At 33.0% G+C, this 26,381-nt stretch overlaps 3 protein-coding genes across 7 annotated transcripts in view; 2 read left to right on the top strand and 1 right to left on the bottom strand.

The window, feature by feature from the left end:
* The window catches only part of LOC110991527 (CREB-regulated transcription coactivator 3), a 28,712-nt gene extending 22,104 nt beyond the window's left edge, over nt 1–6,608 (bottom strand). For all 4 annotated transcript variants that reach the window (XM_045634505.1, XM_045634506.1, XM_045634507.1 and 1 more), the window contains exons 1-3: nt 6,399–6,608; nt 5,084–5,262; nt 72–226 (exon numbers count right to left, since the gene is read on the bottom strand). In XM_045634505.1, the coding sequence (XP_045490461.1) occupies nt 72–226; nt 5,084–5,262; nt 6,399–6,512 (448 nt within the window). In that variant the 5' untranslated portion in view covers nt 6,513–6,608. The remainder of the gene's footprint in view (nt 1–71; nt 227–5,083; nt 5,263–6,398) is intronic.
* A 348-nt stretch (nt 6,609–6,956) lies between these two features.
* LOC110991549 (putative glycerol kinase 5) lies at nt 6,957–13,099 on the top strand. The gene is made up of 12 exons (XM_045634709.1): nt 6,957–7,116; nt 7,208–7,330; nt 7,714–7,807; nt 7,911–8,080; nt 8,736–8,825; nt 8,926–9,040; nt 9,810–10,012; nt 10,390–10,621; nt 10,824–10,918; nt 11,123–11,286; nt 12,074–12,207; nt 12,641–13,099. Exons 2-12 carry the CDS (start codon nt 7,229–7,231, stop codon nt 12,862–12,864), a joined length of 1,623 nt encoding a protein of 540 aa, XP_045490665.1. The 5' UTR covers nt 6,957–7,116; nt 7,208–7,228; the 3' UTR covers nt 12,865–13,099.
* A 9,070-nt stretch (nt 13,100–22,169) lies between these two features.
* Nucleotides 22,170–24,854, top strand: LOC110991528. Of its 2 annotated transcripts, none has more exons than XM_045634719.1 (2): nt 22,170–22,354; nt 23,383–24,854. In XM_045634719.1, exon 2 carries the CDS (start codon nt 23,467–23,469, stop codon nt 24,826–24,828), a length of 1,362 nt encoding a protein of 453 aa, XP_045490675.1. In that variant the 5' UTR covers nt 22,170–22,354; nt 23,383–23,466; the 3' UTR covers nt 24,829–24,854. The 2 variants fall into 2 exon arrangements, with proteins under 2 accessions (XP_045490675.1, XP_045490674.1); XM_045634718.1 differs by lacking the exon at nt 22,170–22,354 and adding an exon at nt 22,894–22,965.
* Nucleotides 24,855–26,381: the final 1,527 nt, after the last annotated feature.

Raw genomic sequence — 26,381 nt, 5'->3', positions numbered from 1 at the left:
CAAAAGACTACCTTAAACTATACGAGGGAATCCTCAAGTAAAACCGCGAATACATAAAGCATGTCTCTTACCTCGTCTATGATTCTGGTGAGGCATATGCGGGTGCGCATGGGAATGCAAGGGGTGGTGAGGTGAGAGTGGCGGCGCGGTGGATTGCTGCTCACCACACGACTGGTGCAATGCCGAGTCACTGTTCGTCCTGCGCCAGTTGCTGTCTGGTGGTGGACTGGAAATGTATAATAATAATAATTATTTATTTTTCTCCCTTAAACATTAACCATAGTAATTAATAATACAGTGACGGTATTGGGAGACTGGTTTCCAATCTAGGTAAGAACCTATGGATGAATAATATAGATACTACATATATAAAGCACGGTTTCGTTAATGATTTTCATAGAAATATACGTTTTTCTCCGATCTTATCTTAATAATATATTCAAATTCTCAGGCTTTTTTCTTCTTCGTTTACAAAATAAGATATGACAAAATGTTACATTAGAAAACCGCTGTGGTTTGTATTAATGTAATCATAGCAGTTTTGTTTAGGAGCGCGACAATGCATATAAATGTTGTTTTTTTTAATTTAGAGCTTATGTTGGTTAGTGTTAGTTAAGCTATCTATTATCTACTTGGGTAGACTATTTATCTACGTCTGTCTGTCGTCTGTACGTCGTGCTCCACTTTTTTTTAATGTCATCTCGAAAAAAGTACTAGAAAAGACATTTACTTTTTCTGTTATTGGCAGTATTTTGCAGTTAAAAATTCCTGTTTCTTCATTTTTATATGAGTCGAGCACATTTCTCGAGACGACGTGTTTGAGTATTCGCATTTGAAGTTTATATATTGGTTGAGATGCGTCGGATAAGTTCTACCGTAGCTACTTAGACCGTAATTGATAACAGACTCGCAAAGCACGTTGTAAAGTAAAAGTTTAAATGGGATACGCTTTTTGAGTATTGTTATTTGTGCCAAAAACTGTCATAGCTTATTGCAGACGTATTCTATGTGTTGATTCCAATGTATGTTTTTGTCAATAATTAATCCCAGATATTTTTGTTTATTAACTATTTCTAGGATTGTCTGGAAGAGATCGCTTCGTTAGCAATAAGGCCGCCCGTTTCATTTCGTATAATTTTTATGTAAAATGTAATTTAGTTGTATAAATGTAACGATGGTGAATAAATATATAAAAAAAGCAATATATGTATAGCAGATAAGATTTAACTAACGCCCCCGACAGTTTTTATATATTACTACCCTTTCGGGGAATTTCTAATTAATACGAAATTAAATATTAAAACATAAGGTCCCATTTCACCTAAATATGTTGACTTCGCCAAAACTTAATATGTATTTAATTTAGTATCAATAAAAACGAGTTCCTTTTACCAATACACGAGGATTTTCTATAAATATACCAGCTACATATAGTAAGGTTATAATTAATATAACAATAAATCATTATGAACATTTGCGCAGTACTATATTTCTTATGAGGTGAGGTTAAATCATTGGTTTTCCTTGATTATGTAACAGTTAATACTTTCACATCATGACGAATATACAATCTGTGTAAATATTAGATAAAAGCCAATTACGTGATGTCTTTCGACCATTTAAAGATTCAAATTAAACTTCTATCAGAAATTTCAACGAAATCCTACTCACAATTAGTTTAGTAGGTTTTGTTCATAATTTATTAAATACATTGTTGCTACTAATAAAATAAAATATCAGTGGCGCTACAACCTCTTTAGGTCTTGGCCTCAGATCTTTGTTTCATGATCATTTTTAAATCTAATAGGCAAGTCAAAAAGTCAAGTCTTAAAGACATGTCGGTTTCCTCACGATATGTTTCTTCACTGTTCGAGCGAATGTTCAATGCGTACATAGAAAGTCCAATGGCGCACAGCCGGGGATCGAACCTACGACCTCAGGTATGAGAATCGCACGCTGAAGCCACTAGGCCAACACTGCTCTAATAAACACAGATTTTTTCAAATTAATAAACGAGAATGTAATGCATAATGCTAACGACATCCAATTTTTAGTTCCGTTTGTCACAAGAGGGCATTTCTTATTGCTACGAAATTTTGAACTTGTTTAGTCCCAAAATAAATTGCATTCACTACACTAACACAACATCCACGTACATTCTAACTGGCTTTTAAAATTTATAAGCCTCGTGATAGCTTACGTATTAAAGGAATCTAGTGCTTTACAAAAGTCTAGACAAGTTTTTCTACCACCTACTAACGCGCAAATAATAAATACATAAAATTAACTGTACATTTATTCCATCTAAATATCTATAGATTTCCAATTAAAGCATGACAAACTTGAATTGTAAAACTATTCGTGATTTTATTGTAATGTTAATTATACCACAATAAGGTAGACAGATTAATGAAATTATTAAACATACGAATAAAAACATACCAAGGAAGGAAACTTAGGATCTTTTTAATTCAGAATTGATAATTATGTGAACAATACAATCAAGTTATGACGTAAATGTAGGCTTGCTATGCGGTTTCGTTCTCTATTTATATCAGTATGGAGTACAAAGTCCGTTGACCCGAAACTTTGACTAGAAGATTAAACCAATTCCAAGTACCTACTGCTTGACCACAGCCGATGCAAATTGTTTCCTGTACATATCTGTCGCCGTGCAAACAATATATTTATTAATTATGAATGAGGTCTCCACAAATGAATGACAATAGAGATTCTATCAAGCCAGAACATATAAGCAACACGTTCGTTAACAAATGCGTTCAGAGCGAAGAGTTTTTTAAAAAAACAAAGCTCTTCAGATGTTAAGTGATAACGCCGCCAATGGGGAATCTGCCAGAGTGCTCGCGAGTGCACCGCCGGCCTTTTAAGAATTGATTATTATTTTACCGTTTGATCATTGATGGGTGAAAATTAAGGGTTGTTTGTATTTCGGTGTGTTATATCGTAAAAATAAAAACAAAAAAAAAATTGAGGTCGACCCTTATCAATTAAGGGTTTGAAATATTGATAGAATAGATATTATAATAGCAGATTCTCAGACTTATTGAATATGCATAAAATATTTCATAAGAATCGGTCGAGCCGTTTCGGAGGAGTATGGGAACGAATATTGTGACACGAGAATTTTATATACATAGGGATTTGTTTAAAATCAGGCGTAAGAAATGTCAAAGCTTACGACAGGTTAAACGTATAAATTTTGCATATCTATCGAGTTTTACCGGTTTAGACGAATTATTTACAAGACTTTGTTTTTCAATTATGACTCAATTTTTAATCACTAATTTTTCTTATATAATTCGATTGACGTAGGCAAACGTGTTAGTCGTTTAAGTATAAACAAAAAATACTCTAATATTGTTCGTAAGCCGAAATGAATATTGTATTGTCACGGTATATTGTCTATATATCGCGGTTTTGAACGAAACTACTCGAGGTGGTTTTAGTGGGCATTGTTCACCCAGGTCCCAGTCTATGAATAGAGTCTCTCAGCAGAGAATCTGATGTGGGTCTAGTCCCAGATGCCCCTGCAACTTTTGGGGGCAGGGGGCAAATACAGTTCCCTTTCGGATATAAAAAAAGGCCGAAGTGAAAACTTAACTTGGAATTTTAACGCTTGGGTATATATGCTATGGTATTGTGTTTCAGTTTCCGCACTTAACGCCCAGTTTTTCCGTCCGTTTATTTCCAGAAGCTCAGAAGATTCCTGGGCACTTAGCACCAGCTTGCTACCGGTTAATGTACCATTTATTTCATTCGTAAATTATCTTAAATCGGCTAGTAGGCGATGGTTTTGATAAATGGCAAAAAAATATTTCGGCATGGATAACATATCCAAAAATATACAGTGAGCAACATAGCTATAATGCCATAATACACATTTAAATTTAATTCTTCAGAAATTAATTTATTAAAAACATCCTATGTTTTAAGATACGCGAACACTTGAAATATTTACTATATGTATACAAATTTTAAAAATAAACTTGGGAGCTGAAATCTTAATTATAGGCCATCCTTGGCATTCAACTTTTACTTTCAACATGGCAAACAATATTAAATAGGAAATACAGTCGAGGTAAAACCAATTTAGTTCATGTTGAACATGATCTTACAAATAAATCAGGGAAAATGGTACAATTAATAATACATGATATAATATGTATTATTTACATTACATGATATATATGTCATGTATTATTTCTGTATATTCTCGGGTTGTATAACTGACAATGAGCATTTGTGTATCATAAATATGATGCAACCTTCTTGTAACTATAATGTAATGAAAATAAAAATACGGTTATTTTATTCCACGTCATTAAATTCGAACCTCTTGGCATCCCTACTCATCGGCAAAGAATATAGGCCGAGAGAAAAAGCCGGCGTAAAAAACTCTCGGTACTCTTTTAAAAAAAAAAAGAAAATCATCAAACAATTCTACAATATTTAAAACAAATATAGCACATTAATTAGAAGTAGCCTGCCCAGCACTAGTCCCAGGCCCTTTTATCAATTAGATAATCACTAACTTTAATGTCTCAGAAACTAACTGATTGGGCCTCATAATATCATTTAATACCCTAAAAACATTAATTCTTATATTCAAATAGCTACAATTGAACATCTTAGAGGTTATCAGTAAATAGTATTGATCTTTTAAGCAAAATATCAACAGAAACTATGGGCAACAGCTAATTATTATTTAAAAGTATTTTTAAGAATCTAATTAATATTTGTTTGAACTTGATGTTTTAAGCTCAAAATTCATGTTAATATAGTTTGGAAGTAATTTAATTTAATCAAATTTCTAACATTTGGTTCTTGGAAGGAGTAGCAGTCAACAATGAACAGTTAATTTAATGATCAGTTTCTTTAAATTTGTAAATATCAATTAAATCATCAAGAAGCAAAATAATCATACATTTAGCACCTCATTCATAAATAAATACTTTAGAACATAAGTAGTTAATTTTTTTTTAACTTTCAAAAATAGTAGAAAAACCTTTTATATTGTCCAAATTATTTGACATATTATTTTTAGTAGAGTTAATAATCTTACCTGAGATAAACATTGCTACCATATGGACTAGTGTCATGCTTGCGGTCTGCTGGCCGTCTCATTGGTCCAACAGATGATGAGGCTCGTCCTCTTTGACCCGGGGATCTGGGCGAGGGTGACATACCCCCACTCCTGCCCCCGGACATTGTGTATTGTGATACTAATGGCGCTTCCTCTGGCTGTTGACAAGAAAATTAATTTATTAAAAAACTGTTATTCATTAATTTAATATTTTAAAGAGAGAAGTTTATTTATCTATTAAATATATTTTGTAAATAATAATATTTTACACCAAAACATTAAATTATCTCATTTTCTACCCATGCACTATCATACAAAACAACCATTCCCATTCTTTTCAAATATTTTTCTTAAACAATATAACGACAGAGTACTTCATTTTAAAAAGACCTTATGCCTATAGAAATAGGAACCAACATACTTTTGGTTTGTTTATCATAACACATGGTAACTCATATTGACTTGAACACATGTTATAAAACAAATAGAATAATTTCATGTTCAGCCAATAACCCACTCAAGGACTGTCTTTAAAGTGATAATAAATAAATCTTTACTGATGTAAAACAATAAAGCTATTAGCAACCAACTGAATTATCTACATACAAAAAATGTCTCATAGCCATTCAAAATAAGTGGATATGCATAATCTACGAAAATAGTTTTTAAAATTACAAAAAAGAGAAAAAATTAACATTGTTCCAACATGGGATAAAAAAACGGACAATCTAACAAGACTACATGTCTCAGCTTCTAAAAGAGAAACCTTAACAATCTCTGGTTCAGAGGTGGGCAGTTGTGGAGCAGCAACATTAGGTAGTGAACCGCTTCTGAACGAACCCACATTTTGTTGGTTTTGAACAGTCTCCAAATCTTTATCACTCAATTCTATTGTAGCATTTATTCTTGCTCTTCTATTATTTGTATTCACCTGTAATTATTTAGCTTCAAGATACCATTGACTTTTTAAATGGCTAGATTGATATTTTAGAATGGTACCTATACTATTTGAGAAACATGTAATGTTCAATAATTATTATTTTCTAATATGAATGAAACTAGTATCAGATAACATTTATTTCTAGTGTTAGAGCAGAGAATAAGGTAAAGCACATCTTATAGTGTGTGTACATACAACAATAATACCCTATTCTCTAGCTCTTGATGTATTAACGTTTCAAGACGATGTTAAGTCGCAAAAAGCATTATAGTGTAGCAATTATTGTTTACGTCGGCTAGCGCTTTTGACGGCCAGGAAGCGATTGCCTGAGTAAATAGGCGATTCGCGACATACCTTATTGGTTGCGTCGGAAACTTCACGCATAATTTTTTCAAAGGCAGCCGTCTCCTCAGCTTGCTTTTGATTATGGAGGGCAATTTTTTCGCTAAATTTCCTAGGATTCGCCATGATTATCAACAAACATTTATTATTCTCTTTTTACATCACAAATTTCTGCGTTCCTGCTTCCTAAAACCCAAACGCGCTTACTTGTCAAACTATATGTGTCAGACGTAAACTGTTAACTAAAGACTATGGTTTGTCACAGCTTAAGACATGAAAAATTTTATATACTTGACAGTCAACTAACTAAAGAACTTTAGACTGAGTCCAGTAGATTTTCATTGATATGTTTTCTTTTTTGTGTATCTGTATCGTAATTTACGTTAAATGATATTCTTTTTATCAGCATTCTTTGTCTGCCTAGAAGAGTTCACTTATTTCTTCTTCTAGCACACTACCAATAATCGCAACGACGCGAACGCGGACGTTTGTGTGGACGTTGACAAATGACAGCATAAACTCAAACAAACCGATTGGAAAACATTAAGTATTTTCTTATTCTGTGTAACTTATGCAAGTAAAAGTCCAGTTTCCACTTACCAGTTACCACTATGCAGTATACACTTTAAAGTGCCAAAACAATTAATAGTTCAATTTAATAATTATAACGGAATAAATACAACATTTATAGTAAAATAAATAATTTTACTAGTGTGTACAGATTTTTCATGTGCAAATATTATTAATATTTTAATGGTGTTAAATATAAACATTGTGTAGTATAAAATAAAATACCAATGTTTTTGGGTTTTCTGTAATAGATCTTGCAGTTTTCTGAAATAATGGAAGAAAAATATATTCTATCATTAGATATTGGAACTACAACCATACGAGCATTTATTTATAACTCTCGTACCGAAACTATAGCTAAGGCTGTTGATCACGTATGTACTTTTACTTTTATAAAATAAATTTGTATGAAACTTATGGTTTAATCAAATTATAATGCTTATAACACAGCTTGGGTTTCATGAAATCTCAGTGCACTTATAGTGATGCTGCTAAAGTTATTTAACTTTATTTTTTGTCATTACAAAACTATATATTTTATATGAGCAAGTTAATATTATTACGAAAGAAATGCACGTCGTAATAGAATACTTGCCTTGATTTTAAAATATATCTATATTTTATTTAATGCATTATGTTCATTGATTTGAAAATTTAAGAAATTGCATTTCACTATTTACCAACTCTTTACTTTTGTGGGTCCTTTTAAATGGTAGTCTGTAATAATTAAGTAAGTAGCAGATGGTGATGTTTTCAGGTAATACTACATTATCCAGAACCAGGCTATGTAGAGATCGATCCTGATGAATTATGGAACTCTGTTGTTGATGTCATTAATAAGGCTTTAAATTGTATGTATTACTCTTATTGTTAAATTATACAGTATAATAATTATAATAACATGACATTTTATAAATCAGGCTATACATTTTTAATTCAATTTCAAAATTCCAGGTGCCAAGTTAAGTCCTAGACAAATAACTGCAATGGGAATTTCAACACAGCGGAGTACTTTTACCACATGGTCTAGAGTAACAGGAAAACCATTTCATAGATTCATCACATGGAAGGATTTAAGGGCTGATAAATTAGTTAAATATTGGAATAATTCATATTTGTGGAGGGTTTGTATAAAACATACTTAGTAAGTTTAATTGCGAAAAAGTGTATAGAATCAGGTAATAAATTTTATAGTCCTAATGTATTATTCCATGATAGATGTTACAATATGAATTTTCTATTACCATAATTTTCGAATAATCTAGTAAAAGGAAAACATTTGAGTTATCTTCAATATTAATACTAATTTAAGTGCGAAGGTCAAAACAATTCCATAATGATCTTCATTGTACACAAAAAGTTTTAATGATCATTATTATACTAACTGTCTCTATCACCAAGGTGTTTCCTATATTTTTATTATTTGTATTTAGTTTTGTCTATTAAATTATTTGAAAAATAATTTAATAGACAATAGAAATATTGTTATTATGTGTGAGCCTTTTTGCATACCAATAATTATTTTCTGGCAACTCTTGTCAAGATTTTATAAAGACAAATGAATGGACTAATAGTGAAAAATTTAGTTTAACTGATCCAGATTGTATTTAAATTTTATTTATTTTTCGACACCAACTCTCTTCATTAATGAGACTTCAGACTGCTGCCAACATCTATACAAAGTCATCTTAGCAAACAGTAGTCTTGCAGAGCACTAATAGGATAGTTTTATAATGCACTTGTACAATTCTTTGAAATGTCTGGTGTTTATTTTTTCAGTTTATAAAGGTTGGTGCTTATGTATTATATATGGTATCGAGAAGTAAAAGATTTAAAGCCGGAAGTGTTTTTAAATTTTCAAATAATCAGGTGAGGTTTTTAAATTATAGCAAAATCAATGCAAAAATGAATATTTTTCAGTTAAGTAAAAGAAATTAAATAAATATATAATAATAAAATTTATTTTCAGACTACTTTGCGACTTTATTGGGCTCTACTTAATGTACCTGAATTGAAAATTGCAGTTGAGAAAAATGATGCAATGTTTGGCACATTAGATACATGGCTTTTATATAAAATGACGGGTAAATAATATTATATTTAAGATATGATTTTTATATAGACCCCTAAGTATTTGTAAAAAATTGTACCACGCTGCATAATTCGGAAACAGTAAGACGAAAATGTTTTTTGTATAAATTACTATACTCGGGAGTTTTACAATGAACTATTTAATTGGGGGTTTGATTATTAACGAGAATTTTATAGTTATGTATAATTTAAATGTAGGCCATATTTTTCTCATGTTTTATTTCTTAAAAGAAAAGTTTAGAAGTTTTATAACCTATGTGATATTGTTAGAATTGAGTTAAATTTGAGAGTAATGATATATAATAAGTGAGGGTCTTCCCTGAGAGATACGACCTCCAACGATTAAAAATTCGAGTGTGCTCCTCCCTTAAAAGCCGGCAACGCACCCACTAAAAATCTATGTCTATATGTTTATGGGTTGCGATGGCTACCTTTATGGGCGTCCCGCAGGCTCGTTTCCCCCCATTTTATATAAAAAAAACATAAAAAGTTATTTCATAAGTTTTTAGAGATATTTTTTACACAGGTAAACAAACTTAACCTAGAACTAAAGAATTGTAGATAATATCTTTTTCAGTTGACTGGTTGACGGTCGCATTAATTTTTGTTTGTTGGTCCAATTAAAATATGCACTACTCTAGTAAGTTAAATAAATATTTTCGTGCGGTCACTGTGCTAGTTGGCGAACACTGAACAACAAACGCTTGCATTCCTTATCGCTTAGGAATTTCACTCGATTAATCCTTATCGCTATAATTCCAGATAAGAAAATACACATGACTGATATATCGTCAGCGTCAGCTACGGGTTTCTTCGACCCATTCACTATGCAGTGGGCCGGGTGGGCCATGTCCATATTTGGTATATCCTTAGAGATGTTGCCCACAATTGTGGACACGGCAGGCGACCACTTTACCAGTACAGCGAAGGAGATATGGGGGCATGCTATACCCATTAAGAGTTGTGTGAGTACCTTATGTAATTTATTGTATAAGTGATGGATATATAATAACAAAATTATTATTTTTGGTTTAGGCAAGTACTACACGTTTAAGTTTAGTCACCTAACCTTTTAAAATATGAGATATTTTGGGCAAAGTGTTTTAGTTTTAGTATAGTAAGAAATGAGACGTAGTGACCTATCATTATGGACGTGGGTATTCTATACCCGTCTAGGGTATTATATACCCACATATAAAATGTGACAAAGGATTGCGATTGGTCAAGGAATTTATCTATTTGTGACGTCATTATACATAATGTGACCGATATTTACCCGTAATTTTAAGATGGTTTAATAAAAACTGTGCGTTGAGTTTTCTGACTCAATAACTTCCTCCAGATAGCTGACCAAACAGCTTCAATGTGGGGCTCATGTTGCTTCGACGTTGGAGACGTGAAGCTTACGATGGGGACTGGGACATTCTTCAACATAAACACGGGTTCATCGCCCCACGCCAGCGTATCGGGCCTTTATCCTGTAGTGGGTTGGAAATTGGGGCAGGAATTGGTCTTCTCGGCTGAAGGGGCCAATAATGATACCGCTAGTATTATTAAATGGGCCCATAATTTGGGTAAGTTTTTGAGTTGGCAATAATGTCAAATTTGACAGCTGACATTTTTTTACAAATACCCAACGAACACTCAGAGGTACTAAGTCACTACAATAAAATTGCTAATTAAAATTACTAAGCTACACGAGTATTTTATATTTTTTTTATTAGTATTTTTTACATATTCAAAAGTTATTTTACTATTCATTGTCCCATTTCCAAGGCCTATTTGAAAAACCAGAAGATACAGCTGACATAGCGATGTCTGTCCCGGATTCGGATGGTGTGTTCTTCATACCAGCATTTAGTGGACTCGGGGTAAGAATAATTATACTGCTTAGAACGAACAGCCCAGATATTATTTATCCGGCTCGAAGGACCAATTTGATTCCCTAGAGGTACTTAAACAATAGATTTTATTTTTCCTCTATATTTACTACTCGCGTACAACAATTTAAGACGTGAAATATGATGAATGCAGTTTTATAATTATATTATAATGTTATAATATAATATTCACAGCCCCCATACAACGATTGTACGGCGGCTTCAGGCTTTATAGGAATGAAGCCTTCGACGACCAAGACGCACTTAGTACGCGCGGTTTTGGAGGCGATAGCCTTTCGTACGGCGCAGTTGTACGATTGTGTACGGAAGGAAACGAGCTATACGTTCAATACTATACGGTAAACTATATTTTGTTCTACGGAACTAAAAAAATATCGATTTTTAGCTGACTCGGAAATGTTTTGTTATAAAAGATTATACATAATTTATATTAAAAATAGGGGTTTGTTAAAACAATGCATACTGCTAATGCAGGGCCGGATTTATTTATTTATTTACACTTCGTTGCTAAAGAAACTCAAATAACACAATATATATAAATATCAAGGGATGCAACGGATGGATTTAGGTGATGCAATCGCGGCCTAAATCTGGGGCTCCCAAAAATTGAAACTTCGGAAAAAATTGTTTTTCTTTAGATTTTATGATAGTCATTAAGTAAAATACAGTTTACATGCCAAAAGGAAGAGACTGGCTGCCCACAACACAGAATCCTAGTGCACTTCACTTTATCTAAATATTCCTGTATATTATGTACATAATAAAGTTTATTCTTTCTTTTCTTTCTTTCTCCTTGTATTGAGGCCTCCAGAGCTCTAAATCCGGCTCTGAGTATTAGAGTTTAATCCCAAATTTGATAGAAATGGCGATGACTCGAGTACTTTTTATGAAGTTTTCTGTGTCTACATACTGTAAAATTTGTATTAAAACAAGCCGTTTTGGAGGTGTTTTATTACATATAAAAATGTTATAATCCATGATAATTGTCTATTTGACTGGTTTAGTTAATATAAAGTTATTTTTATACTATTTAATCAAACTCAAAATAATAAACTTAATTCACCATACGCTCTGTTTGAAAGTTTTGGGTGTATGAGTGAGTAGAAATAAATGGATGTGTTTTAGTATGGACGGTGGCGTGTCTAACAATGATTTCGTGGCCCAATTGGTGGCGGACCTCACAGGCCTCAAAGTGGAAAGGCCGACTGAAGTTGAAATGTCTTCGCTTGGGTGTGCTCATTTAGTTGGACTCACTTTAGGTAAGAATTTCATTCATTCATTCGTTCATTTGTTATTTTAAACCGTATATAAATATGTTTTTTTATACTAAATATATTTTATGTCATTTTGATTTTATTTTTAATTTTTTGTGATAGTTTATTTCTAGATTTTTATTCATTATTGCTACACAAATAAGAATTGTCAATCTCAATTATAAATCTATTATCAATTCTTGAAAGGCCGGATTCTCGGATTGTGATACCGTCGCCCATGGACACTCAGTCCAGTGGCCAGGATCTTTAACATCAGATGTGCCTCCTGCTTATTTGCCTCATATTACATAAAAATGACATTTATAACAATTAATGATATTTGCATATCTATTTATATATAGCTTATTGTGCGGAATAAACGATTTATTATTATTATATAAAAATAAATTGTTCATTTCTTTTCTTATTTAACTTTCAGGTATATTCAAATCGAAAGAGGAACTAAAGTCCCTCCGTAAAATTGGTACCGTATTTACACCGCGTGCGCACGTCAAAAAGTCGTACGACGTCACGATTTCCCGTTGGGAAAACGCCGTTAAACGGATGTGTGGATGGTATACAGACAATAAATCTTCGCAAAATAGTATTTCCGATAGTTCGGCGACGCCCCAAAGTAGTTTCAAAAATGGCAAGGCGAAATAGCATCGGTTTTTGTACCTATTTATCAAGAGTCTGAACAGACTCAGATGATATAGGGACAAAGTCACCTTGTTGTTATATGTGTAAGGTATTATGGACTGTAAGTCGATTGAATAGAGTCGATTTTGTAGTATGATTACTTTTTGAGGTTATACTTCTTTTGGCGCGATGGTGGAAAATGATGAGAGTACATTTTTACGATGCGCAAATACCAACACCTAAATTCGACATCGTAAAGTTAGCTCTAGGTGGCATGGAAATCGATAACTATGTTCAAGTTGTATATTCTAGTATTTTTATTCTTAGAACACGTGTTTCGTAACAATTAATAAATATATTATTTTGGTGTTTTTAAATCAATTTCATATAACGGTGATAGTATTTACTAATAATTTATTTATTTAAATAAAATCTTTTTGATTTATTTTAATATTTATCGTTAATCACTACTGCATTTTAGTTATTTTTTTTCCAAACGCCAAAGAAGTATAACTTCTAACGCGTGTATAAACACACTCTTTTTTTTACTAGGTCGAAGTTTTGTACTAGTTAATAAGATATAATCTATATGAAATATAGGTTATCTTTTTTCCCCAATACAGTGATATCAACAAGCGAGTTTAATTCGTTCCGTACTCTTGGTCAAAGTTCTCGTCACAGGGCCGGATTGAGGGGAAGGCAACTGGGGCTCCCCCGGACCTCCACACAAGAGATTTAAAAAAAAATGTTTTGAATCCGTATAATAAACACTAGTAAACAACTATTCTTTTGATATATTTTTATTTTTGTTAAGTACTTAAAGACTACTGGTTTAACAATAAATTATTGGTTGAAATAACTAACGAATTATTTACTCGAGAAAAGAAAGAATAGAAACTTTTTGAGTAGTAAAAATTACTACTAAAAAGTATTTCATTAATAAAATTTTTTCCTTTCATTTGGAAAATAATTGAATGTTCCAATATTATTTAATACAATATCGCTCTCTATAAATCATTAATTCACGAAAGAGGTTTATATCGAACAGTGACTTAAACTTTCTTCTGCACAGACTATGAAAATGTTTAATCTTTGACAATTAACTTTTATTTTGAAGCCAATTAAGTCATGAACGGACATAGTTATATACAGTGCTTTGTTTAGAGGTCTGAAAGCATAGGGGCAACAAAATGGTGTAGTTCCCCTGGCCCCAAATTATTTTCTAAATGAAATGAAAAAATAATTCAGTCGAGTTTTTCAATAAATAATTTATAGTAGAGATTTTTTTAGTATTTAACAAATATAAAGTTATGTCAAAAGAAAGTTTTTACGAGTATTTACTAGTCGGAATTAAAAACATTTTTTTCCGAACTCGAAAGTGTGGGGACCCCTCTTTTGTACCGGGAGACTCCCCTAAATCCGGCATTTTTTTGAGGTATCAAACATTAAATCAACTTGTACTTGACGAAAGTATCATATTGTCTACATGCAGTCTTTCGTCTCTTTCTGTCAAATTGTGTTTAGGTTACGTTAAATAAGAACAGATGAGTGCTTTATACTTGGTTTTAAGGGTGTAAGACTATCTAAGCAGGCAGCGGCGAATCTTTTGAGATCTCATGAGAAATGACAATTCTTGCCAAAGGGACTTTTATTGTTTAATACATGACATAAATGGGCTATCGGATAGGAGATGGGTTAAGAAGGCCTTACTATGGCCCAGTGGGAAGAAGAGAGGAGGCCCACAGAACAGAAAATTGGGAAGATGGATTAAAAGGGACAGCGGGGCAGAATTGTAAAAGGCGTGGAATAGGGACAAGTGAAAGACTCTGGAGAAGGCCTTCAGTCCGTCGGAGGTCCAATACTAGTGTAAAACATAATGACATGGAATTAGTGTAGTTTAGTGTACTCGAATAAAGGTTATTTTTTTTACATTAGTAGATAATAACTCTATATTAAACTAGTTGGTCTGTTTTTCACGGCTGACTGTTTTTATCTATTCTGATGTATTATTAGTACTTATTATGTATAAATAGTTATTACATGTTTGGTTTTTATGTTTTCTTGTTTTAAATTAATAAGTTTTCTATTTAGTATTAGGTAACTGTAAAAATAGGAATAGGGAAAGTCTCTTAATAAGTGAAATAATTAAATTTAAATGGTTACGTGGATAAGGTTTTGTCGAATAGTCAACAAAGTATGGACTCACATAAACATTTCCATACATATTCGTTTGGCGTTTGGTCACGCCTAGCAAAGTTATCTTGTCAAAAACCTCTGATTACATTACATAATGGCAGAGAATGACAGCAGTGAATCCCTAAATATAGGTACTCAACATTATATTTATCAGAAGAATGAATTTGTTACGATGATGATGACGATGTTAATATAGCTGGTGACCATTTCAAATATGAATGATTCTCTTGGCACGATTTTTATATCTGCTGCTCAAATAGTCGCGCGGTTTCTGAAAACGGAACCCCACACCCCCCAATTCTTTTCGGGTACAGTGGGACTCGTAATTGGAGAAAGGGACAGTATACATACCTATCGTGACGTCATACGACGTAATAGTTTGATAAATTACGTGTATCAAATAAAATTATTAAAAATCATTTATCGTTGTAATGCTGGATTATTATTTAGGACCTGGATGACCGAGCTTAGCTCGGTATTTTTTTTTATAAATCGTGATTTTTATAAATTTTATTTAAGTACTAATAAAATTATGAAATATGAATATAATTATCGAATAAAGATAATTATATTCATATTTAAGTTTTTATTTGACTGACATCTTTAAACGAGCAACTCTATGTAAGTTGATAAAACACAAATAAAATGACATTTTCTAGAAATGATTCCTAGCTTAATCGATTTATCGCCCCCGAAACCCTCCGTATACTTAATTTCATGAAAATCGTTGGAGCCGATTCTGAGATTCCAATTATAAATATATATACAAGAATTGCTCGTTTAAAGATATAAGATAAGATTTATGGTATTGTATACCGTTTTATTTGTTGAATATTTTACCTTGCCTATTCTTTATGAATTGCAATTGCCTATTACGCTTTGAATTATGTCAGTCTTGATTGGTTATTGTAAGTTCCAAATAGATTTTAAGATACAATTATTTAAGTGAAAAATTTTATAAAGGGAAAATAAATATCATTTATCTGTTTTTGTCTTTTATTCGTTGAATATCTTCTTCGCGTGTTTTACGCATTACACAGTACTAATCCGTGGCTGGATTTATTTGGTAATCTATCCAGCTATGGTGATCTGATCAAATTTAAAGAAAGTATTGTGAAGTGCTCGAAATTAATTCGCTGTTTTGCTGATATTATTACTGTCTGCTTAACAGAAATTTCTGCTGTTATGTCATACATTTTGGATAAAGAGTTTGTAATATATGTCGTAAACTTTAATAAATAAATATCTTTTCCAATAGTTTAGAAAATGAAGGAGTCTAAAAAAATTAAACAAAAAAACTTAAATTAATAACATTTATTAAAACATCATATTTATAATATACTAAAAGTTAAATAAATACGCATTTAGTAATTCACTTTGGTACAATCTTACATATGAAATACCTAAAGCTCATAATAATCTCTTAAAATTAACATAAATTAGGTTTATAAGTAAAGTTTTTTTTGTTATAGTAAAAAAAGTTCTAATACATGTTGGGCTTAACGATGTTACGTATACCATTTGGTTGATATTAAAAACTATTTCGGATTTACAAAAGGGAGCTGTAATTATTTACCAACTCTAAAGATGGACGGCAAATGCATTGCGTAGTAAAGCAGCACTGTATTTTAGTTATAACAAATTCTCCCATAAGACGTACGACGAAGGGATTTTATTCAGGAACAAGACTTACTGATATGACTTTGGAATGCCAAGGATTATGATTTAACTTCTATCCAACCCAACTAGGTAACGTCTTGATTCTTCTACTAAGTCCCGCGACGTTGCTGTCGCCTTGTAACGCCTCGGACTCTCCAAGAAGATCGTTGTTTATTAAATCTTCAGGTACAGCAGATCTCTTCTGGACGTCGTGCGATGGTGAACTGTCTGCTTCCGATGTTTCGTTCAACGGCACCACAACAGGAATGAAACCAATCACTTCTATAATTTCAACTGTCGTTGACTCATTGTCGTCTGGTGTTGGTAGAGCGTGAAGAATTGTCGCCGTGACTAGCAAAAATAATAATGTTTGTTTCATATTTATGTGATTTGTATTAACGAGTTGTTCACTTGAACGATGTTTGAATAATAGCCTTATAATCGAACTTGTCCATATATATAGCAGTTAAATAATTGTGTTAACTCATCCAGAGTTTTTGACGCCTCACACATGTTAAGTTTTTGAGTAAATATTTTGATAATGACCATGAATATCGGGCGACTAATACTACTAACTTGATTTATAGATAAATATTTTTCGGAAACTCATTTATTTTTGGATGCATATTTACGATTTTAATAAACGTGTGTTGGGATGATTTTCATACCTTGTTGAGTAATACGAAACGGTAGAAAACCATTGATTTTTTTAGATAAGTAAGTAGTAATCATAAAGCCTTGACAAAATCAAATTGGTTGCTGACCTAATTTTACAAATTTTTGTTATTTTTTATTTTATAATACTACAAACTGTAATTATATTTTTATCTCACACACTGATTTATTGTTGTAGGTAAATGTGTGAGGAACATGTATACTAACAATACAATAATACACCTGTATAGTAGTTTTATTCTAGGAGTACATTGTCTTCATATAATTATTTAACTAATGTATAGAAATATTGTAAATTCTATTTTCAAAAAGTAAGTTTGGAGTTTCTTGCCCACTCTTCTCCACAGAAAACTACCTTTTGGAAGGGGCAAATAGAATTATCTTTATATTTTATTTAACGTTAAGTGCCATTTTGGTGGTCTAATTGGAATAAATGACTTGACTTGAACTTCTTAAAATTTTTGGAATATCTGAATAGGGGCTCGCAAGTGTTGTGACTACTAGTGAGTAAGTGAGTAGAGCACTATTGAAGCATTTAAGCAGTGCATCCTTGGACTGTAAGGATTCATGGATCCTTTGTTTATAGAAAATTAATGAACGGCTCAAAAATAAGACTTTTCTCCAACTTCGACTTTGTTCCCTTTGGAGTAGAGAGTCTTGGGCCTTAGGGTGCACAGGCGGTAATTAAAGATGTAATTTAGAGCCTGGCAGATAGGACCGGTGTCCCAAGAGGCCAGAGCAGGTGCTTCCTCGCTCAAAGAATAAGTATCGCAGAGGAAATGCTGCCAGCGTTAAAAGTACACAGAGTGACTGATTTTTTAAAATTTGTTTTTTTTTTAATATTTTGTATGATTACCTACTACGTAAGAAAATTGTAAATACTGTATTCTTGATTACTATGTTAAGGTTGTAAACGATTTATTATTTTGTATAAAATTTAAACAACTCCAAAAATCTTTAAACGTTATTTACTTAGGTACGTATAAAATGCATGCCTTCATAATTGCATTGATACCTATATCTCGAAAGCTAGAGAACCGATATTTATAAAAGCCTGAATTAATTATATTTAAATATCAAATACAAAACAATATCATGGTGGCACCGTGGGGGTTTAGTTTGTATTCACTAAGGGAGTCTCACATTACCCCCCGCACTTCCCCTTGTAAATAGCCAGCCATCTAGAAGTGACAGACATCTCCATTTGTATCAAATTAAAATGTATTCCATAGGCTATTGAATTTAAATAATTCTAGAACTTTCAAATGCCGACTATGTCCCTCTCATTCCTTTTATATATACGGCGAAGAAAAACCATCGGAAGGAAACATGTTGTATACCCAAAAGTGTAAGCGTGACTGTCTACTTTTATCATCTACTTGCATCATGAAAATATAAATAAATTGACGCACTTTGTCTGCCCAGAAGGGGATATTATTTTCTAGTGTATTAGTTTTTTGAATACGTACACATGGCAAACGTAGAAAGTTACAGCTATCTATCTATCTTGTATTTGTGAATATTGATCATAACATTCCTCTGATAACCATGAACCTACGTCCTTTCATAAAACCTCAAAACAATTTGTCCGTTTCAAGGGCACAGTATGTTTATTTTTCTATTTAGACTTGTATTATGTATTCTGAACTAGTGACATATATTATATAAATATCTGTGTTAGCTCACATAAGTATATGGATATAAATCTTGCGCACGTTTATCACGTATTTAAAAGCCGGCAACGCATTCGCGAGTCCTCTGGTATTGAGAGTGTCCATTGGCGGCGGTAGGTGACTGCCCGTTCGTTCGAATAAATAAAGTACTAGATTTAAGTAACTAAAAAAAGTAATGATACATATTAGCGGAATTTTGGCTTTACTTATAATGGAATAAGAGCAGGTTTAGTGGCTTTTCTGATGCCCCAAATGTTTGTGTGGAAAATGGCTTACTTTAGACCTAACAATTTTTGGCGTGTGTCGGGTACTTAAGGCTCGCCTTGACCAAGAAATTTACAAGTATTCGACAATTAAAACTCTTTCAAGAAGTCTCAATAATATAGGGAAAAACTAAACATAAAATTAGGGGTTGCAAGCTAGATTAACATAAACCTAACTTGGCTTATTAAATTAAATGGACACTTGAGTCATTATATTATGTAAGAAAAACGAATGGGCTCATTTTGGCTTTTGTGCCAAAGGGTCTACGGCCCACGAGTCTCTATTCCAAAGGGAAAAAAATGGAAGTTGGAGTAAAGACTCTTACATTTGAGTCGTTTATTATTTTCTGCGTGCTGTGCGGCTGCTGCTCAAAACGAAATATAGTTTTTTTAGTCTATGAATCTAAATAAATAAGATAAAGTCTTGTTAGTTAGTTAGTTCACCACTTATAACTATAGATCGGCTGGACCGATGTTAGTTATCTGTTTTTTCTTCTCCGTTCTGAATAGCACATTAAGTATTAAAATATGGGATAAGTTATCGAATAATAATAAATTACCAAATTAATTTTACGAATGCAAACAGCATGTGGTGCCATCTGTTGACAAAACTACGCATCGTTTTACATAGAATTCCTGTCAGTTCATGAGATTCGAAACTTGAGGTAAATGTGGAGGTGCATAACCAGGCTTTAATCTTGATCGAAGACATAATATGTTACCTCATAAAAAATGTATTTCATAATGTGCTTTAACCTGCAGTATCGCAATGTTGGCGCTAGAGAGAAGAAGCCTAATGTGTAAAACTGCCATTCTTCTTTCGAAATGGCAAGCAATAAAAAAAATTGATATTGCAAGAAAAGTTGTATGAATGAAAATGAAGCCGGAATTAAGTTTAATTAAAGTTAACAGATATTATTAACTGTTAGGCGGAACGAAGTTCGCCGGGTCAGCTAGTTAATATATAAAACACAGAAGGAACTTGAGAGTATGTATATAAGTTTTAACTGAATTTAGAAGGAGGCAATTCAAAGTCTAAGTTCTTTATAACATCATGTACAACAATTTTTTTACATGTAAATTACAAAATTAAAATATCTATTTACATATTTATTTTATAAATAATTCTAATATAATAACTAATCTTAAAATGTAATAACTAAAATATATTATTAGAAGGAGTCCGTTTAGGCTAGGTTTCGAAGATACTGGCAGCGTTCCCCCTTTGAATAGCTAGACTAATTCTTTGTCCGGGGTAGCTGCCAGCTCTTCGGTCTCCAGTGATGTCGACTAACATTTTAGATATTTCCCTAAAAAGCCTTATAGCGCTAGGACCCCACGGACCAAGGGTCTTGACACCGAATGGGACAAATTTTATATATTATTATTATTATCAATTTCATATTAACATAATACAAGACAAGATCAACGACGTACATCACATGACCCACCGCTCGTGCTGAGGAAATTATTATATGTTTATTGATAATGCGTCAGTATCGAACAAACAAATCCGGTAGTCATATGTATTTAGCCATGGCCCTAATCAGTTCTGCTATCACTGGAGCATTTATAAATGTAAGGATTTAAAATTAAACCATAGTTGAACGTAGCAAGCAAGATTGAATCAGTCGGTAATGCGTTTTATGTTCTTCGCCGTCGCGTCGCTGGCATTGCTGGCGGCGTGCGTCTGCGCACCAAACGATGCGATCCAACAAATACCAAAACAAGAAACAACACAGTCAGCTACAGAAAAAGACGTTGCGGCATCTGGTGTTTTGGTAAAAGATGCTGGATCTTCTGAACCGAGGGAGAAGAGGGATCTAGGTGGTCAAGAAAGTGATTTGCTTCCAGTTGAACATGAGGTGTCGGCGTTTGGGGAGAATGCGCTGGTTGGTCGTGGACGTATCAAGGTTTTACCCGCTTTTCTAGGCTGATTGATAATAATGAAATTATGAAGATTCAAATAATGAAAGCAGGAATTAATGACTCCGATTTTTTATAAGTTTTAAAATTGCGTAAGCTTTATGTTAACAATAATTTAACTATTGTACTTTAGATAATGAATAAACGTTTATTCAGTAAAGTTTGTTTTTATTTGTAATAAGGATTCGTTGAGTGTCTATGGCAGTTATACTCTAAGGCTTGCGAGCGTCTAAAGGCTTGCCAGGTTTTCTTGTGGGCTTATCTTTAATCTCGAGTGTAGAAAGTATAGTAATAGTAATAGCCTTTATTTCCAAAACTTAATTTTAAGTTTCATTGATTTTGGATTAAGAAATACACTTAAACATTTAGGAATAATCATTTACTTGTTAGGTTTTGGTTTGTCCATCGTTGGGCATAGGCCTCCTCCATCCGGTTCATCCTTCTGCAAAAGCATAGGAAGATTCAGACCTCTCTTTCGAATTCTTCGCAGTTTTAACGGATTTAACAGTACTTACAGAGCTGGATATGATCGGTAGTGGGCTGTTCGGTTTTAAGCATTGTTAAGTACATATCTCGAACCAAATCTACTGTTTTGCTGGAAATTTTTTTTGTGCTTAACAAACATTTCTGGTATTTTAATTGCATTTTATTTTAACTTGTATATATAATTGTATTTTTGTAACATTTATGTTAACCTAAATTGTAATACATTTAAGATAAAAGAGTTTGTAACATATACCGTAGATTTAGTACTATCAAATGAAATGTAATGAAAAAAAATGGATTCAGATGATGGAACTAACCACTCTTTGTTGATATTAATTATCAGTAAATAGTTAAGTGTGTTAATCTATTTACATAGTAAATGTGATTAATTAACACATTTCCATTACATTTATATATGTATTCTCTTTCCTTATACGCCAGTTACTCAGTCATGCGAGTCTTATACATGTCTTTGATTTTAATATTAGTTACAGCTAATATGGAAAATGCGGATAGTACAAAGGATTTAGATACAGCAGACAGTGAATATGTGTATCGGCCCTTGTATGTGTATAGAAGAATAGAACATAGCAAACGACGTATAACGATGTTTAATTCGTTCGCAGGATAGCTAAGGTAAATATTATATTTATTTTATATGCAACTTTGAGATATGCAAGTGAGACCAATGTAGTGATTAATGGTTATTTTTGCGCCTGTAAGACTATGAAGAATAACAGCACTCTGTTACTGTCATGGACCATTTGGGCAACACACACACTCTATGTGAAACCAGCTGCACACAGAAGTATTTCCGAACCAATACGACTTGGGGGTTTCAAAAAAAATAGTGTAAATTTTTTTAAAAGGCCGGCACGCACTCGCGAGCCCTCTGTCATTGAGTGTCCGTGGGTATCACTTAATATCAGATGAGCCTCCTGCTCGTTTGCCCCCTGTTCTTAAACCAATCTTATAAAATTGTAATTCTGCCCAAAAAAAGACAGCAGGCATTGCAGAAAGCGCAATTTTTTTATACCAATTTTATTATACCACGAATCCAGACGCTCAAATATTTCTGCTCCCGCTCGCGTTTCCAGTACTCCTGTAATCTTTAATAATTTTATTGCTTCAATTAATTTACACCTTAGCTAATTGCCTGTATAAATAATTTTATTTCCTAACGATAACGTATTTTTCAAACGCCATTTGGAATAAAAATGTTGAAACTCGTGTTTGGTTTGTTGTTTGTGAGTAGTCCAAATTTGGTGTCAATTCGTTATTTAAACATATCCATAATAATTTATGTAAACTAAAGTTTAAGTATACAAATTGATGAGTACGTTGAAGCTATTCAGTTAAATGCGTAGAATTTTTTTATTATGACATTGATATCTTTTATCTAATAGAGGGCAAACGGGCAGGCGGCTGATGGTAAGTGATACCGCTGCCCATAGACACTTACATTGCCAGAGGACTAGTAATGTTGCCTTTATGGTACGATTTTTTTTGAGGGACTCGACGAAGAAGTCGACTGATCCTCGCTTTGAGTCTCAAGGCAAATGACTTGGTTTGAGATCTCGGGAAGGTGTAGACAATCGTAGAAACTAACTGAAGTAATACATGTACGGGGTTTTATTTTAAATTTTGTTTTTTTTTCATTGTAGGTCAATACCATCCATGCAGGAATATCACCAGTACACGATTTTAGAAATCAGTTAACCCCACAAGTTGGAGATAAATTATTACCTATGAGTGCACCTTACAATGTCCTCAAGCATTTAGATAATTCCGTAACTAAAGCGACAAAGAATGTCACCCACAATCCAAAAATGGAAGAAACTTTGTATCAACTATCAAAGGATTTGGTATCAGCTATACTCTCTAAACTTGAGATTCAAGATAAGCTCACGAGAATAACTCGAGAAGCTTTAGACGCTCCAGGAAAAACGAAGGGTATGACTGCCATAGAGACTCGACGAATCCTTGACTACATTTCTAGAACTTTATCAGGTCATATTCTTACTATCACAAGGGCTTCCACAGAACCTGAATTACATAGATTAGTTTATGGTTTGGCTCAAATTGCCGCGGAAGTTTCAATTGTATCAGCATTAAAAGACATAACTTACGCTACAGCTCTATCGAAAAAACAGTCAGTTGATCTTTCGCTGCGTAAAAAGAGATCTATACTACCCAACAATGCTAATGTTGTAGCTTCTACACCACAAACTAGCCAGTCTACAGTTTACGATATTATATTAAATAGACCTATCGCTATATCTTCAACAGAAGCACCAAACAGACTACTGAATATTACGCGATACTCTGTTAATTTATCAAAGAAGTCAGTAAATATAATTCAAAGCAAAAAACGAGCTCTACCATCACCCCCAAAAGGATTTTTAAATCAGACAGTTCTTGATGCGCTAGTTAATGATGATATAAATGATACGGATGCAATAATAGTACAGAATAAATTAAATAACACTCATGTCGTTACACAAGACAGTCAAACACTTGACAACCAGGAAATGAGTGCACCAAATCTAATTGATGATTGGGTCGACCCAAAAGAAAAAGTATACACCCTTAACCCAGATGTCATAGCTGAAATGGAAATCGATCAGCCAGAAGTAGAAGATGATGTAGCAAACGAAAAAAAGACGAAACAAAAACTCGAAAAATTGGAAATAAAAGCTAAAAAAGCAATTTTATACGCTGGTGATGTAGCATATTTGACTGCAGCAAGTGTTGTGGCTATGCGACGTGCGTTAACGGCATCAATTGAAGTCCAAATGTCAGTAAAATATGCCAAAAATGGTATGTCGAACCATCAAGACCTAATGATGAATTTGGCTAAAACAGCAGCCCAACAAGCGGGCAAAGAAGCGAAGAGTGCAACATCGAAGTCTCTGGCCTGTGAACGTGTTATAAAACTAGCTTTAAAATACACTGCGCAATCTAGAGGGGCAAAATTGAATCACGTTGCCAATAGAGTTGTTATGGACACGTTATCATTGGCAACACTTGCAAAGTCTATGGCGTTTGTGTCATCCGATATTGCTATTAATTCTTTGTACCAAGCCACCGACGTAAAACCACCATCATGATCATAAATAAAAATTCAGAACGTTAATCCATGTTTTATTTAAAAATTACTAGTAGAAATCGTTAGTCGAATTACCATGTGTTCCAGTATGAATAGTAAGGCGCGTAATCAGCGTAGTATGATGTGTAAACACTGAAACAAATCGAAATATTAATTATTCAATGACAGAGTTGTTGATCCATCTACACATTCAATTTAAAAGACTAGTTACACTGTGCGGAAACGACAACAGTAGTGAGATTTCTGTTACATAATATGTCATCTTAATACATAATATGTAAAATTAAATTTGAGTGTAATAGTTGACGATTAGCAAAAAAAATGTTTAAATACCATAACCGTCAAAAAATCATATGTAGTTTTTTTCTCTCTATTTCTCTAAACATTTACAATAAAAATATCTTCTTTCACTTGACAACAAGTCTTTGTAATGTGTAATTCAGGGATTCAGGGTTTCCAGCTCTGTGACAGCAAATTTTGTCTTTATAATCGGCGCCATAGCAGAGTTAAGATATATGGTTTGATATAGATTTTACACAAAACACTATAATAGCGACATATAAAATTAAAAGCTTACCGTGGCCTATGGATTATCAAGGGAGGGGGCGGAGCACTATGGATGCTATGATGGTAGCTGAACCACACACTAGGCTCGGTTTCCAAGTCAGAGTCAGTTTTTTGTACAGGCGTTTTGGTTGCGTCAAGATTTTCTGTCGGCGCTGGAGTTGACACCTCTGAAGCCAGTTTGATTTCAGGTTCGATCGGGACACACAGGACGTATCCAGCCAATAACAGGGCAATCAAGAAACGAATCTGAAATTATTTTGATTTATAGACACTTAATTTATTTTCTTTTATTATATTGCTACATTTATATTTTATCTACTTATAATAAAAACTGACAAAAGATTTTTGTTGTAGAAATTTAAAATTATAAAACATTAGTTGTTCTAACCATATTGCGTGTCGATTAAAAATGATAAAAGTTTTAAATGCGATTAAATAAATATCTCTTTTATATATAAATTCAAATGCTGTTTCTAAAGGAAAATATTGATTAATTGACCTTCGATTGCGTTAAGAAATTTATCATTTAATTTTGGGTTCCATTGGAAACCTGTAACGAATTTCGTAACGAATTTCGTACCAAAAAATTGTTATTAATTATTTGATTTAATTTTTTCAGGGTTGTCTTATCTATCTCTCTCTACAATCGCAGATCAAGTCTGAGCGTCGTGGTATGTATGTAAGTATCTGGAGCTTATAGTTTTGAGGACGATGAGACTTTGACATAAAAAACGAGATGATCATGCTGCATCAAGTTAGGATCTGTACATCGAGAAAAAACGAAGTATATGCTGAGATAACGTTGAGGTTATTGTTACCACGGCTAGTTAATAGACAGCCCAGTCAGTAATTAATAGGCTGACGTTAACCCAACATAAAAAGTATGTAAAAAACTACATTATATGCATTGTCGCGCTCCTACACAGGTATGGTTACATTTATACATATCACAGTCGCAAGTAACATATTATTATGATTTTATTATAT

The sequence above is a fragment of the Pieris rapae genome, chromosome 3 (genome assembly GCF_905147795.1).
Source record: "Pieris rapae chromosome 3, ilPieRapa1.1, whole genome shotgun sequence".
Taxonomy (NCBI): domain Eukaryota; kingdom Metazoa; phylum Arthropoda; class Insecta; order Lepidoptera; family Pieridae; genus Pieris; species Pieris rapae.
This window is presented reverse-complemented; position numbering and strand designations above follow the sequence as displayed.